General features: G+C 39.5%; 2 protein-coding genes and 1 long non-coding RNA gene across 4 annotated transcripts; 2 read left to right on the forward strand and 1 right to left on the reverse strand.

The window, feature by feature from the left end:
* The first annotated feature begins 2,468 nt into the window (after positions 1–2,468).
* Positions 2,469–5,639, forward strand: LOC115694394 (protein SYM1). 2 transcript variants are annotated; one of them, XM_056315229.1, is made up of 5 exons: positions 2,469–2,868; positions 4,217–4,372; positions 4,457–4,589; positions 4,676–4,715; positions 5,260–5,639. In XM_056315229.1, the coding sequence occupies exons 1-5, from the start codon at positions 2,524–2,526 to the stop codon at positions 5,345–5,347; spliced, it is 762 nt and encodes a 253-aa protein (XP_056171204.1). In that variant the 5' UTR covers positions 2,469–2,523; the 3' UTR covers positions 5,348–5,639. The 2 variants fall into 2 exon arrangements, with proteins under 2 accessions (XP_056171204.1, XP_030477377.1); XM_030621517.2 differs by having other exon boundaries at positions 2,469–2,820.
* On the forward strand, positions 3,497–10,897 carry LOC115694395 (ras-related protein Rab11D). Its single transcript, XM_030621518.2, has 3 exons — positions 3,497–3,509; positions 7,558–7,805; positions 10,201–10,897. The coding sequence occupies exons 2-3, from the start codon at positions 7,585–7,587 to the stop codon at positions 10,634–10,636; spliced, it is 657 nt and encodes a 218-aa protein (XP_030477378.1). The 5' UTR covers positions 3,497–3,509; positions 7,558–7,584; the 3' UTR covers positions 10,637–10,897.
* Positions 10,898–11,024: 127 nt separating this feature from the next.
* LOC130139053 (uncharacterized) lies at positions 11,025–12,678 on the reverse strand. The gene is made up of 2 exons (XR_008817307.1): positions 12,593–12,678; positions 11,025–11,471 (listed from the first exon to the last, which is right to left on the reverse strand). It is a non-coding gene; the product is annotated as an uncharacterized LOC130139053 (long non-coding RNA).
* Positions 12,679–16,166: the final 3,488 nt, after the last annotated feature.

Raw genomic sequence — 16,166 nt, forward strand, 5'->3', positions numbered from 1 at the left:
TTCTCTAATGACAAATATATGTTTACTTCCATAGAGAACAATGGCCACCTCTTCATTACACGGATTAATTTTTGAACCCATTTATAAATTTCGTTAAGTATATCAGCTTTCAGACTTTCAGACTGAATTATGGACATTGGATATCAGAAACATATTTCTTTTGGAAATTAAAGCTATTTGATTTACTGATGCTTGATCATTGCACTTTGTTTGGCTATTTGTCAGTTAAAAAAGTGGAAGCGGAAGCGAGCACGTAATTTTAATGGGAGGAGATACTGGAATTCAATTGATGGTACATTCCATTGCCTAAAACACCACCTCAAGAACGTGATGATATATGCATGCGTGACCGAACCGTACGTAATCGAGTTAATTAAGTTTCTACTTGGGAATGCCCTGATTTTGGAGAAAATGGTGATCTCCACGAAAAAGAAAACCGGAGTCACTCGAAATGGGGAATCACATTACTTTGACGTCGCCCCAGAAGAGGACTTTACAGATGTGCTCGTTGGATTCTCGAAGAAGGTTTTCAGTTTCCCAAGAATCTCTCCCCGTGCTGTAGACTGTAGTACACATAGATTGAGTACACGAATATGGTTCTCTCGAGTATTTGCTTCTTTACTTGCTTCTTTACCTTTTTGTAGATATTATGATAGCAGGTCACGTCTCTATCCTTAGTTAGCATTTTCTCTTACTCCCATTGATGAATTCAATAGTCCATCATTGGACACAAAACTTGATGAAGTCTGTATTTCATTTTGGTTGGCTTATATGCTTTGCTTTTTCTCCAAGCCACTATTGCTCTCGTCGTAAATCCTCCAAAGTTTGAAGTAGGTGATGCAGGAATTGCTGCTATAAAGTTGTATATTCGTCTGGATCGATAGCGGCAGTGACAATCCGTAAGTAATATATGCTTAGGCCATCCTTGTTTGCCCAGAGGATGTACTTTACTTTAGCTTTTGCATTTTCATGGTGCACTGTATTACATTTTTGTATTAGACTTGATGAGTGCTGAATTTGACCCGGTGCCTAGCCATTGTTGCAGAGTGAATAATCCTTTGGCTATCGGCCGTCATTAAGTACATGATCTCTATTCAGCAGCTTGGGTTGGAACGGGCCGATCTACAGTGTTGGTTTCACTTGTTCAATTTGGATCAAACCACTTTGGTCCGTTTTTCTTTTCCCTTCTTTTGAACATAATGGATGAATAGAAATGTTATGAGTTGAAAAAGTCGTTCAACGCTTATGACACATGTAGATGGTTCAAAATGTTAAATGAATCTCAACACTAGAGGATTTAAGTTCGATAAACAATCTAAGATAGACAATGCGCGCGTGTCATTGACCGATACTCGAAATCGCAACTGTCACTCAAACAGACGGGTCATGGATTGATACTCGAAATTGCAACCATCACTGAGACAAACGAGCTCACCTTTTACATTTAAACATTAGAGATTTAACTTTTTCATCTATTGGCAACCATGTTCAACTATGAACATTAAAAAATATGGTGGGTATAATTACCAAAACTACGCAACGATGTTACAGAGGTCCAAAGAAGATCCAAGAGCGTTTTATCACTATTGATTATAAAAAAAAAGCTTAATTAATGGGTTTTAAATCTTTTTAAGATAGCGAGAATAACTTTCACCTTTTACCCTGTTACTTAATTTAAATGTTAGGACAAACATACTCAGACTATTTTGTAATAAGAAACATCCTAATGTTTTGCAATATATACATATAATATTGGGTTTTGACATAATAGTAAAAAGAATAGAAACAAACATGCTAGGACTCAAACAAGACTTAATTGCTAAACTAGGTATCGAAGAAAAGAGTTTAGGTTAGTAGTGGTAAGATCTGAAAGCCCGACGCTTAGCTAAGCATGGATTTCTGACCACATTCTCCATAAGGGCCTCTTACCTCTTCCTCTCTTGGTTCAATTATCACTTCCTATTGAAGCGGAGGGGCTAACGCAGCACAGAATCCTTTTCCTTCTGATGTCAACTTCTTATCTTATTCCGCTTGGGCTGTACCTTGTACTCGAGTTCAAGTCAATAGTCGAGTCAGGGTAGGCGGAGCTGGATACTGAGAAAGATCAAGGAGCCCGGTCCGGATGTAAACGATTTTTTTATGTATGTCTCGCATCTTTCAGCTCCGTGCGGGATTCAAAGAAAGAAAGAAATGAGAAATCGTTTTGATTCAAGGCGGATCCTTTTTTGTTTTGCGTACACATACGATATTGGGTTTTAACAGAATAGTAAAAAGAACGGAAACAAACATGATGGGTCCCACGCCACCATCCGATCCGGCCCTTTCGATAAGCCAAAGCCACCGATCTCCCGCTCACCCCTCCACTAGCCAGCAAATCTTGACCGCAGATTCTGGCCATCATCTACGGCCAGGATAAAAAGTACCCAAAAGGAAAAAATCCTGCATAATTAAAAGTATCGTCGAAAAGAAAGAGTGGACCATTTCCACCGAATCGGGTCGGACTCGGACTACTTGAATCTTTCAATGGGTTCTCTGAGCGGCGGCGGCGGCCATGGCGGGCTGTGGGGGTGGAAGGGTCCCTGGAGGAACGAGGGATCGTCGCGGCGTCCTCGTCGGAGGAGCTCGAACCCCTCGGATTCCGCGGAGCCGGCCGGGAGCGTCGCTCGCCGGTTCCCCCTCAAGCAGGCGGCGACGGCGGGCTCGCTCGCTCTCGCCGGCGACACGATAGCTCAGGTCAGGGAGCGCCTGAGGAGGAAGAGGGGGGAGGGCGGGTCGGCGGGACCTGCCTCGCCTGGACCGGACGCTGATGGTGCTCGCGAGGTCGGTGTCTGGTTACGAATGTTTTCTTGTTCGCCGAATGACTGTGTTGTTGTGCGCATTCTCTTGGATTGTGTGCTGATAATTCAGCAATATATGCAGTGTTCTGATAGAGGCGTGATTGACTGTCTGCTTGACTGTTAGTTCAGGGAATGTGCTGGGGGTGGTTTGTTTCTAGTTCCTCGTTTTCTCTTGCTTGACTGTCTTCTTTTGAATTCATCAGAAAGGAAGAAGGTTATTGATGTGTCTTCTGACATGACTGGCTAGCTGGTATTGCCTGCAGAGAAGAAAAAAAATTGTGATCCTGAATGAAATAGCTGATCATTATTGCCTTAGATTGTAGGGGAAAAGGTGGGCAAATGATCTCCACTTTAGGTGTTATGGCCTTTCTTCTACATCATTCGCATTTCACGGGGCAATTCTTGTACCAACTTCTAGTGTTTGGAGATAGCACTGGAAGAGTGTAGCAAGTGGTTGGTGTCATGTTCACTAGTTTTGAAGTGGTCTAGGCGTTTCAATGCAAGATACTAGTGCACAGTTGATTGGAACTATTTGAGAACCGGTGGTGCTTTTATGTTTGATACTTGACTATCTAGATATTAGATTAATACATGAAGTGGTCTTGCGGTGTACTACTATCCACTGTGCAGTTGAGCTTGCCAGATTCACCACTTTAAGGTGCTACTGCTTAAGTTTTGTAAGAGTCGTATGGTGTTGATGGGCAAATCAAGTGCCACTTACTCTAAATTAACACTGCTTATGATTCAAAGAAGTTGATTTCCGGCTGTGGTCAAATAGGTTTTTTAGTTGAGCTGCAGCTGGAGCCATTTTGTGCCGTACTAGTGAATTTTTCATCTTTTCACGCATCGATTAGAATCGGGGTTGACTTCCATTGAGGTTTAAGTTTGAAATGTCATAAATCATACCCTAGAGCCTGGCCATGTCTCTTGTGGTTACAATTCTTCCACTTGTGCCAATTTTCTCATCTTGTGCAGAGCATACTAGTTAATCTCTCCCTGTCTCTCTGTGAGTCTTTTGGGTTGAAAGCTTTTCTATAAGTATGAGTTCACCGATTGTTTTTTCTACGTTCCAAAATGTCTTGTAAAATTGGAAGAGGATAATAAGTTTGAGAAGTCTGTGAACTGCTAAGTTTGCTTTCCTTAAAGAGAGGAAAAGATCTGTATACTCACGTTGGTTTGGTTCCTTTTCTCGTTTAGGAGGTAGATTTTTTCTTTTCAAAAGGTGGTAATATTTAAGGCTGAGGTGGTGCGTTCTTTTTGTCGGCAACTGTATCCTTTCATGGGGGTCGAATGTTTTTTGTTGTTCTGTTGAAGTTTTAATGCTTGGTTTGGTTTTTAAAGTATCTGTGTTTAAATTTTGACCCAAAGCTATGGCACAGGACATCATTCCCATTCTTATTTCAGATCATGACTGGTTTCGGGCCCTACGCATGACCTCTTATGGATTCCTTTTGTATGGCCCCGGTTCTTATGTCTGGTATCAGTTTCTTGATCAAACTTTGCCTAAGCCAACAGTTGAGAACTTGATGCTGAAGGTACAATCAGTTTCCTACAATGTTCATATATATTTGGCGACAAAACGTAAGAGCTTAATCTTTTAACTTACATTTTGCTTGCAGGTATTGTTGAACCAAATCGTGCTTGGCCCTACAGTTATTGCAATTGTTTTTGCTTGGAACAACTTATGGCAAGGGAAGTTATCTGACCTTCCTAAAAAATATCAAAAAGATGCTCTTCCCACACTACTCTATGGTAAAGTTCTCTTCAATCTTCAAAGCTGTTTTTGTTGATCGATCCCAGGTAAAATCAAGTATTAGCCATGTCCCTCATCGTTGCAGGATTTAGGTTCTGGATCCCTGTCAGTGCATTGAATTTCTGGTATGTTCCTTTTTACGCATTTCTGGCATTTCCATGATGTTTCCTGACTAGAGATGTGAGAAACTTGTTTAAGTAGATAGGAGCTCTTTCTCAGTAAACCTGTTGGATGAATCCACGGTTGTCAAATTTCACATGGTTTTAGAGGCGCTGTAGCTTGGAGGCAGGAGAAAAAATGCTGTTGTTTTCAAGTTTATATTTTCATGCCACTCCTATCTGGGTTAATTGTTTCAAAAGTCTTGGAGTACTTGGATAGTCGGGTAGATCTGGTATGAAATGATGCATCTTATACATGTCACTGACCTCAGTTAATGGGAAAGGGCTGTGGCGGTTGTTTGGAGTTTTTGTTTGGCTTTTAGGATTTGGTGTTGCAATATTTTTTTTTCTTTGATATACCACCGAGGCATTCTTTTGGCATTGTGGAGAAAAAATTTGAAACAACTTTCAATTCCTTTTTCTCTGGCAGACTTTCCAGCTTTCTTCTTATTATGTAGAAAAGCTTGTGCTTCATTGACACATTCTGCTAACATATTTGGCATGCTAATAGGGTGGTTCCACTTCAAGCCCGTGTAGCTTTCATGTCCATGGGCTCCATCTTCTGGAACTTCTGCTTGTCTTCCACCATGAGCAAGTAGCTGTTGTCTTCTCTGGAAATTGAAGCTGTGGCTTCAGTTCTGATGTGCTGTTCATCGGTTAACTGAAGACTTCGGAATTGGTAGAATTCCATCCCAAAGCTTCGTACGGACAAGAGTCCTTGGTTTGATCTCTACGTTGCCTGCTTATTGAACCTTTCTTGGCTCATCCAGATTGTACCAGTCAATGGGATCCTGTAAACAATGTTTACTGCCCAATATCTCATCTAATTGCGGGATTTGGTGTTCAGTTTACAAGAGGTAAAATTGAACTGTCATTAAAATTCAGGTAAAATTCTGGTGCTTGATTTCGGCAGCTTCAAGCTATGGATAAAGCGTTCCTCCCATCTAAGCGTTCCATTCAAGCTTGATGCTCGAACATAATTGGACAGAGATGCGTGAATAAAAGATGCTACTATGGGTCTTTTCCTAGTCACCTATATATATCACTAACTCACTGTCTTTTGCTTGTTCCTGATGTTGGTAAATTTCTAAAAACAGTGATAAGATTCAACTAATGTTTGTAGAAGGATAACGTCACCGGCGAATTGCTTGTGCTATAGCTTTTTAGTAAGTTTCCATTAACTTATATCAAATTATTGACATTTATTTGATTTTTTCAAAATTACAAACTCTTACAATAAACTAATATTGACGTTAAAGCGGTAGTATTTCTTATTCATTTTCATTAAGTATAATTTTTACGTATATTTTTCAAAATTACAAACTCTTACAATAAACTACAGGAAAGTGGCTATTTCAAAAGTTTCTAGCATGTTTCGTTCTCTTAGGAGTTGGTAGGAGTCATTGGTCAACTTTGCAAAACCCCTATTCACTCTGTTTCTTTCTTCTTGATTGGTCAATTTCGGCTAAATTTACATGTGGGACCTTGCCTTGACCAATTCCTTTTTTAATTAATGAACTCGTATAGGAGGAGTTTTGAGCGACAGCTATTTGATTCTATCCATAAATCGATTTTCTTCCCAATTGAATGTGCCTATGATTCGTTTATTTACCGAACATTACTATTCGAGACGTTACCCATCAGCAAATTTATCGTGTATATTAACAACATGTGACAACACTTTTTCTCTAAATGCTGTACATACATGCATGATATTCGAAGGACGCTAGTAAGGAAATTTGATTTCTCTTTGGCAATCTGAGAATGTAAAAACCTTTTAAAAATCAATTTCTTTCTTAGTATAACAACACGGCTAATTATCATGCTATGAGTGTAGTACCGAATATATTGTGTTCCATTTTTACTTAGGTTTTCGCTTTATATAAAACATCTATCTACTTTAAAAAAGTCGCGAATTCTTTTTGGGACTCAAATCAAATAGATCGATCTATCAAGATAATAGTGGCAAGAATATATGATTTAAATATGTTAAGAAGTGTTTATAGGGTTATCACAATTTAGTCTTCATTGCTCTAGAAGTTAAGATCGAATAAGAATATCTAATATTAACTCCAATAACTAGAGTATACTACTTATTACGTAATCCATTGGAGATGTTGAGATTTCATTGTTATTCAGCTCTTAATATCTCATGCAACGCACGAGTTCAATTCTAGTCGTTAGCAAATACGCGCACGCAAGAAATTGACATCAACCATTAAGCAAACTCTCTCCATGATAAAACATTGGAATCGTCGAATAACCGAAAGAAAATAGCGGTGGAAAAACTCAATGTAAATAATTCGTATAAATACATGGCGAGAGAGTAAAAAAAAATCTCAAAATTCGAAATCTCCTTAGTTGTAAGATCGAAAATGTCCAAATTTCAGCGTCGTCCACGCATAGGATCTTCCGTAAAATTAAGTAATAATTAAGTATTTGAAGGAAGAAAAAAAGAAAGGCGATCTTGGCCCTTGAAAAAGGAGGAGATTCTCCATGGTTTTACACAATTAAAAAAAAAAAATGGACGATCGATGTTAAAAATTAGGAGATGCTAAGGAACAATCGAAAGCAAAAGGTCCCCCAACTAGTTTTTACTAGTCACAGCTCAAACCTAAGCCCAAAAAAAACCATAAACAATTAAACATGCCTCCTCCTCCTCCATCGGTAACTTTCGGTACCCCAGAATCATTTTCCTAGATTGTAGCCCGACCCGACAACCGTCTCCCAACCTTATTCTCCCCAAAAGATTTTCAAATCGGTCCCAAACCCGGCCGAGCGATTCGCCATCGTCTTCTTCCTGCTTGAGAGGGAAGGTTTCTTTCTTTTGCTTTTCATGGCGGGGTACAAAGCCGACGAGGAGTACGACTACCTCTTCAAGCTGGTGCTGATCGGCGACTCCGGCGTCGGCAAGTCCAACCTGCTGTCCCGGTTCACCAGGAACGAGTTCAACCTCGAGTCCAAGTCCACCATCGGGGTCGAGTTCGCCAACAAGAGCCTGCACGTCGACGGCAAGGTCGTCAAGGCTCAGATTTGGGACACCGCCGGCCAAGAAAGGTTCTCGATCGAACTTCTTCCCCTGTTTTGGGTTTTGGTTTTCCGAAGGTCTCGATTCTCTGTGGGTGCGGATTCTTTTCTTCGGCCGGGTTTTCGAAGGGCGGCTCTGGGTGTGGATGCGTGTTTCGCTAGGCTATCGCGTTCTTGAGGAGTGGATACGGTTTCTCTAGTCTTGCTAGGTTTAAGGTTTTTACGGTGGGACTGTTATGTATGGACTCTTAGCATACGTTGGAATATAGAGCTTGAGAGATGATGGTGCTTCTAGGCGAGGCGATTGTATCTCTAGTTCTGAAGGCTCTTTGAGCTGAGTTTTGATATGGTGCTGTGCTTGCGATGGCGAAATTCTTGGTTCTTACACGAATGAGGACTTAGATGTATGTGATTTGGTTCTTGCAGATTTAGTGATCTACTGAACTCGTGATCTGTACGTGGTCCACTAGTTGCAGTTCTATTGTGTGCTAAACCTAGCATGAGGTTTGAAGTGCTTAAAGAAATGTTTGTGGTCTAAGTATCCCGTCTGTCTGCTTTGCTTTCTGTGTTTTCCCAGGGATTCATTTGAAAGGTTCATCAAACATTTGTTTCCAAATTCGATATTTATGAATAAAATTATCTTCGGGATCGCTTTTGATAGTACCACACTGAAATGATGATTGGGTCATCGAGTGAACCTTTCCCGCTATTAGAAATCCGCTACCTAATTTTTCACCGGAACATCAGCGGCAAAATGAAGCATGTGCATCATCCCGTGCCCCATGATTTTGCAAGTTTAATAATTGGCTGCCGATTTCATGTTTCATGTTTGTTTTTCTCTTACTCGTTCTACCGGTAGTTTTACTAGCGTCGTTAGAAAGTGAGATCCTTTTGAAACATGGTGCTAATTCTGATTCATAGTGCTGCCGGTAGTCAAGAACGCTGATGTTTGCTTTGTGGAAGCTGGCTCTGATTTCTTTTTCCAGAGGACCTTTATGTAATGGATTTTTACTATTTTTAAGGTGCCTTACCCCAAAAATGTGTCTGAGATTTTATTCCCGATTCACTTAGAGCTAGCAAAGTGCCTGGACAAGAAATTGTGTTAAGTAGATCTAGTTCGTCCATTTCTTTCTCAACAGACTTGGCATGTGGTGGAGCTCGTTCCCAAGTTTTAGTTTAATTTTGCGTTTATTTTTTTACCTTTGGAGAATATCTTGTTTTCTTGATGAACTTATTTATCTTCGGTTTGGAAGTAGGGCCTAGTCTTTAATAGAGGAAGTTTTGTGGATATACAAATTTTACTTGCAACTTGGAAATGGAATGCAAAAAAAGGAAAGGGAGAGCAAGAAAAGTCCAGCAAATTGCTTGTTACTTTAGCTATACATGTATGATGTTACCATGAAAGCCTTATCTTCATTTATGGCATCTCGGAGTTGGAAATTTGACAGTGGAAATAAGTCGAACTGAAAGCATCCTGTGGCAAATTTAGTTTAAAGATCTTGATTTGATATTGCAAAATAAGCTCGAGGCTCATGTGATGATGCAATTTCCAAACGGGGAAACAAACTCATGTTCAAGCAAAATGAGTTTGTTTGGAGATCTTTTGACCTTTTCTGACCTCTGAGTAGTCTTACAAGTTACATCGGCAAGCTGTGGATAGCTAGAAGTTCCCTTCAAGGATTATTTCGGTTGTACTCATGTCTGAAGTTGCCTTGCATGGTCAACAGAAAAAATGCCATTGGTCTTTTGAGGATACGAAGTTGGAATTTTAGTCAACAAAAAATTTTGTCACTTGACACTAACATTAAATGATCCTGTATGCCTGTTTGCTTGGTAGTTGGAGGATAGACGTACTTTGCGTTTGTTGAGTGGACTGATGAAAGATGGTGCATTGAAGTTTAGTGTGAATGCTGGAAGGAAGATTCAACTAGTATGAATGATATCTGATGCGTGCTCTAAGTTTCCTCTTTTCGTTAGGAGGGAATAGGCGCGTCATTTATCTTCACAATAGCATGACTTCCTGGTTAGTTTGTGACCTTGAGAGTTTAGTTAGTGTTGGAAGTTTGCAAGAGCTTAACGGGCGGATTAAAACCCAAACTTGATTCAACTTTGCATCAAAGATGCCTGAAAGAGAATTACGGAATCTGATTTTACTTCTCGCACATCTTCTTACTGAAACAGTGAGCATCTGACTAGAGGTCACACAACCTATGTGATGAGCATTCACCAGATTTATTTGTTTCTCCAGCAATGAAGAAAACAATGTGAAAGGTAATGTATTGCATAATTAACATCTTATGATAACAAAACCATTCCATGTACCGTCGCGTTTGCTGGTGATGTAGGTGGGATTTATGTGTTGGACTGTGCTGTGAATGTTTTTATTATCACCGAATGTATTGAGTTCAATTGTTCAACTTCTCAGGTACCGTGCCATCACTAGTGCTTACTATAGAGGAGCTGTTGGCGCTTTACTTGTGTATGACGTCACCAGGCGTGCGACTTTTGAGAACGTTGGAAGGTGGCTGAGGGAGCTGAGGGACCACACCGACCCCAATATCGTGGTTATGCTCATTGGCAACAAGTCTGATCTCCGCCATCTTGTGGCAGTCCCACAGGATGACGGGAAGTCATTTGCTGAGAATGAGTCACTCTATTTCATGGAGACTTCCGCATTGGACGCGACCAATGTGGAAGCAGCATTTGCCGAAGTTCTTAGTCAGATTTATCGGATTGTGAGCAAGAAAGCAGTCGAAGCAGGTGACAACCCAGGTGTTTCTTCTGTTCCGGGTCAGGGACAAACGATCAATGTCAAAGAAGACGGGTCTGTTTTTAAGAGGATTGGATGCTGCTCTAGTTAAGGAGGGTTTCTTTAGCTGCTTGTTGCTAGTAGGGAGGGTCTGCTAAGTGCTACCTCTGTGTATATTTTTTCTTACACAAAATGTCCTCGGATATAAATTGGTGTGGGAATTGTTGATGCAGGAATTCTGGAAAGTGGGTCTAAAACTAGTCAGGCCAGTTGAATTTGATAACTAGGTCGAATTTTGTTTTGGTCGGATTGAAATGATGGTATTCTGATGGTGACATCATATTAACCAATACATTCCTGATTATTGCTCCGATGAGTCGAAATTGAAAGCAATTTCGCTTGGATATTGTTGCAATGCAAGTGCAAAACCCATAATCTTTTGTTGTTACAGCAAAATCTAGAGGTACATAATGAACATAAATGTTATTTGTTGTCTGTAGTAGGATAAGATTGAAAGCATTCTCATTTTTCAGCATCTCCTCAGATCACGTAACGATCTTTATAGTTTGCAATTCTCATTTCGCTGAAAGAGATTGTTTGTGCGGGAGAAACTGTGTTGTTTCTTATGTGGTGCATGATCTGTGCTGATGGTGCAGAAGAAACTGTCTTTTCTTGTGGTGCATGATCCGCGCCGAGTCGATCAATTCAGATCCCTTGATTGTATGGCCAAAACCTGTGCTATGCTACATTGCCAAGCCAACGCAGGGAACCGCACTCAGAAGCGCCCCAGGCTCTCCCTCTTTGGTTCGACATACTTGGTTCACCGGAAAACCAAGTAGCACTCTGGCAACTCTCCCAAATCAGTGAATAGTGGACCTATCGCGACCTCCTCGTCCCTTATTCTATATCCAGGCGCCGCATCAGCATCTCCCCTTGTAAACTGACCTCTGTAAGAACGATGATGTTGAAGTCACGTCAGCGAGCCAGTCGAGCAAAGGGGCATCACCGTCGCCGACAAAGGCCGAGAGCTCGTCCGTCTCAAACATGTGGAGGGGTAACCGTTGGCATTGGTGGGGGAGGCGGTGGATTCGCTGCCGGTGGAGGTGGGATGTAGGTGGTGGTGGTGGTTCTTGGGGGAGAGCCCATTCCAAACAAATGCCGAGGGACCATTCGTCAAACTTACGGTGTTGATAATTACTTCCGTTTCTCTTTAGACAAATCTGCATACATGCCAATGACCCCTCCATGGCTGGCAAGTAGCGGCTCTCCCATGAGAGGGCGGGGAAGATAGATTTGGTACCGTGCCACATTTTACACTATATTTTTCTTTTTCTTTTTTATTTTGATTTTACGATAACCTTGCGCTTGATTTTGTATTGTTCAATATTGTACCCTATAATCTCACATTTCACGACGCTTTTGTGCTTAATTAGGACGGGTCATAGATGTTGCAAGCGGTACAGTATTATAAAGTTGAAAATCTCGATAGACTCGTTTCATAAATTGCAAATAGAGATATAAATGGCTCATGTCTCCACCTCGAATATCACTTGTGATCATGCCCCACAACAACGGACATACCATGAGAGATCAGATAGACAAACCGTGACAAATGAGTGGGGAGATTAGCATTGGAGCCAAGATTTAGCACAACATTTTGGACGCCTCACACCCGCGATTATCATTCATAATCATGGATACATGCCAAAACACAAAGCCAAGGACGATTCGAAAATGAGCGGACAGGAGATGCAGATTCGATCTCACAAACAATGAAACACAACTAGAATCTGGACTCTGCACTAATGAAGCAACCAATCCGCATCAACACGTTCTCAAACGACACAAAAATCGTGGGATATTACGGAATGTGTCATAGAGGCATTTCATCAAACATTCCGCATGCATCAACCGAGAAGAATATATCCACCCATCCAAGACTTGAACTCACACTGAGACCCATAACAATCAACAACGACATTTAAAATCACAGAGCAAAGCACAGACGAGGCCGGAGTGCACGAGAACCTATGTAGTGTCGGAATGAGGTCTGGCCGAATATACTTACCGATGGAGAGAATGGTCGCAAGGTTGGTGGTGGTGAATGCAGTTGTCGGACGGAATGGTGGAGAAGAAGACGTTCAGAAGTTGTTTTTCGGATGGACCTCCAGGCGTATAAAGGCCTAAAGTGCTCTCATTTTCTAAAGTGGACCTTGTGTCAAATAAGGACATGACGTGCCTGATCTCGCCGGTCCCAACTAAACATTCTTGCCGATCAAAGGCATTTTTGTCCAAAGATAATTTTAATTTTAAATTATTTTTTTCTTTTTTCTCGTTTCTTTTTTTTTCTTTCCAATGAGAGCCCTTGCTAGATCTAGGCAAGGGTCATTTCACAAAAAACCAGAAAAAGGAAAAAAGAAAAAAGGGAAAAAATTCAAAAAAGGTAAAAGGACGAAATGCCCTTAACCATCTGAAAAATCAAGCCCTTCTTTGAAAGGGACATAATCAATTCAGGCTCTGATTTGAAACAAGATCCACTTCAAACTCTTATTTGAGAAAATGAAGGTACTTCATGCTCTTAATTGAAATAATGTATACTTCAGGCTCTTATTTGTCAAAATGAGGCAGGCCCTTATTTGGAATTTTTCCAAAAAAAAAACCCCTTTCTCCTATTTTTTGTGCTGCCACTCCGACTCCCTTTTTCGGTATGACTCCAATCTTACGATGCCTCTAAACGGTGGATCGGCTCTTGAGATTTAAATTTCTTTAATTGGATATGAGCCATTCAAATTTTACCGTCCCTAAATCAAATGTCTAAAATAATATTAGAGACCAACGAAATTATAATAATAATAATTATTTTTAATTTTTCTTTCTTTCTTTTTTCAAAATTTGAAATCTAAAGGCCTAATTCCGCACGCCTATGCTGAATTGACATTTTATTATGCAATTGAAATACTAATGACACTAATCTAATTTTTGGTCAAGGAATGAGACTCGTCGTGATCAGGAATCTCGAACTTCAAATTTTCCAACTTAAACCAGCGGAAAAATTTAGGTGTCAACACAAGTAGCTTAGGGTATGATAATGTATTGTCAAGTAGATTGAGGAGACAAAGGTGAAGAGTCTCGAAGTATTTGAAATATCTTTTCTTCCCTTTTCAAAAAAGTAAAAAAAAATATTTTTTTTATAAAAAAATCAATTCCTCCCAAAAATAACAATAAAAATAATCAAGACATTCAAAAAAAAAAATTAAGGTCAAGAGGTATGTCTTGACTCAAGCATTTTGAAAATTCAATTGCATTTTCAAAAGTTCTCACTATAAGCTTTTTGTTGGAGTAAAAATTGAGTCAATTGAAAATCAAATGGACCACATTCGCATTTTAAAAATTGAATAGCATTTTTTAAAACTTCGGATCTCGTTTTGTTGATCAATTTATCACAGGTATATTCGTTTGGGATTTTTCGTAGTATTAACTCTAAAAAACCCTAAAACAACCTATTAGTTTTTCAAAAGTACGGTAACCTTTTAAAACTTATTCAAAGACACCCAACTTATATTTTTAATCAAATATAACCTTCTTTAGAAGATATTTGATTAGAAGAAAACAAAATTCCGTCAAACTTTATGATATTATCCAATTTAAAAAAAAAAGTATATACAGATTCACATGTTGTAAAGATATTTTAAGTGAAAAGTGAAAGTTTATGAACCACAAAGTTTAAAAAAGAAAAAAAGAAGAAGAAAAAACTCATTCTAGGTGTGACTTTATCATTTAAAATTCATAGATGAAAGTAATCGCGTGGAAAACGAAAAAATGTAACGAATTTATTCATAAAAATCTGACAAATCCCGCATCGAATGGCGATGCGATCGATATGTGGACGGCGTACCTGGATGGCAGGACATCGATATGTGGATGGCGTACCCGGATGGCAGGAAAGAGAGTATATGGCAGAGGACCGATGCGACATGGATATGCGGACGACGTACCTGGATGGCAGGAAAGAGAGTATACGCATCAACTCTTCACTATTAGCAATATTAGGATATTGACTTGATTATTATGGATATATCTTTTTTGATTGTGCATATTCTTGATTGATTATATTAGGTATTATGTTTGTCTTATTGTGCACGGTATTAAATTTCCTTATCCTTGTTCAAAAGTTCAAGAGGTATGTCTTCACTAATGCATTTTGAAGATTCAAAAGTTTTCATCACAAGCTTTTCGTTGATGTAAAAATCGAGTGAATTGAAAATCAGATGGACCAAATTCGCATTTAAAAAAATAAATATCATTTCAAAAGTTTGGATCACAAGTTTTTTGTTGGTGTAAAAATCGATTCAACTGGAGTTACAAGGGGTTAATGTTCGGTCAAATTTAGTACATGGAAGGAGAGTACTGTTTCACCATATTTCTTGCTTTTAGGAATGTAGGCTTTTTCCTATCGTGTCATGGAGTTGTGAATGAAGGCACTTTTCAATTAGTGACGGTGAGTCAATTCTTGTCATATAGATTGAGGAGAGAAATGTGTCAAAAAAAGTCATAAACTTTTTGCATTGATGTCAATTTAGTCCTAAACCTTTTAAATGATTTTGATATTGGAGACTTATTTCTAGAACAAATTTTTCATGTAGTCTCAGTTCGGTTTTATTGGTTATAGAGTACTTCTTCCGAAAAAAATTGGGTCAATGGCCAACATTTGCCTTAAAGGGCGCTATACCTACTCCTATTTTTTCTTTTTCAAACTTTGGCCGACAGAAGATAATGGTGCTGAGTGTAGGTTATATGGGGTTGGTTTGTCGACTTAATGCTGCAATGTATATGGGCTGGATTTTATTATACGATGGAGGTACCTTCTGTTGTCATATTATGCCCGAGTTTGCAGTTGAAGCATTGAAGTAGTGATCTTTTAACAAATGTGTAACAGTTCTTTTAAATAGACCTTTTATAGTGGTTTCTGAATTATTCACTTGTGCAGTGGAAACTCCAAAAAAATTGAGAGTGTTGGGGACACTTAAAATATTTGTCTATCTGTATTATTTTTTTGGAGAAGACATAGTGTTATGCCTCTCTATTGTCATTCCCAATTTAGTTTCTAAATAAAAGAAAGATGGTTAAAGTGTCGAGGACCTTAAGTACACTATTCTACTACTGAATATTGATTGGTAGACAAAAAATTTGGGGAACTTACAAACATATCACCGCCGAGATGTTGTTGATCTTGAAGGGGCTTTTTTAATACCTATGTGAAACCAAATTCTCAGGTGCCGTCACTATTTGGTGGACCTTCTGTTTGCATTAATGATGGAATTGGCATGAACCTGGCCATGCAGATATTATCGATATGGGGCCAACCTTCCTGATGATGATGATAATGAACAGATCCATCGGCGACATTTGCTTCCGTGTGAGGATGATCAGGAGGATGTTGATGATCTTGAAAGAAGGATTCAGGCAAGATATGCTAGGTCTGCTCATACTGAATATGATGAGGAGACGACGGATGTAGACCAGCAGGCTCTTTTGCCTTCTGTCTGGGATCCAAAGCTATGGATGGTGAAATGTGCGGTATGCCCTCCGTTGTTTGTAAATCGTAACTTTTTTTTCCCCAATTCCTTTTAAGTAGTTGGTAT

This window comes from Syzygium oleosum, unplaced genomic scaffold (genome assembly GCF_021117445.2).
Source record: "Syzygium oleosum isolate NSW1041296 unplaced genomic scaffold, Sole_v2.1 Sole_v2.10, whole genome shotgun sequence".
NCBI lineage: Eukaryota > Viridiplantae > Streptophyta > Magnoliopsida > Myrtales > Myrtaceae > Syzygium > Syzygium oleosum.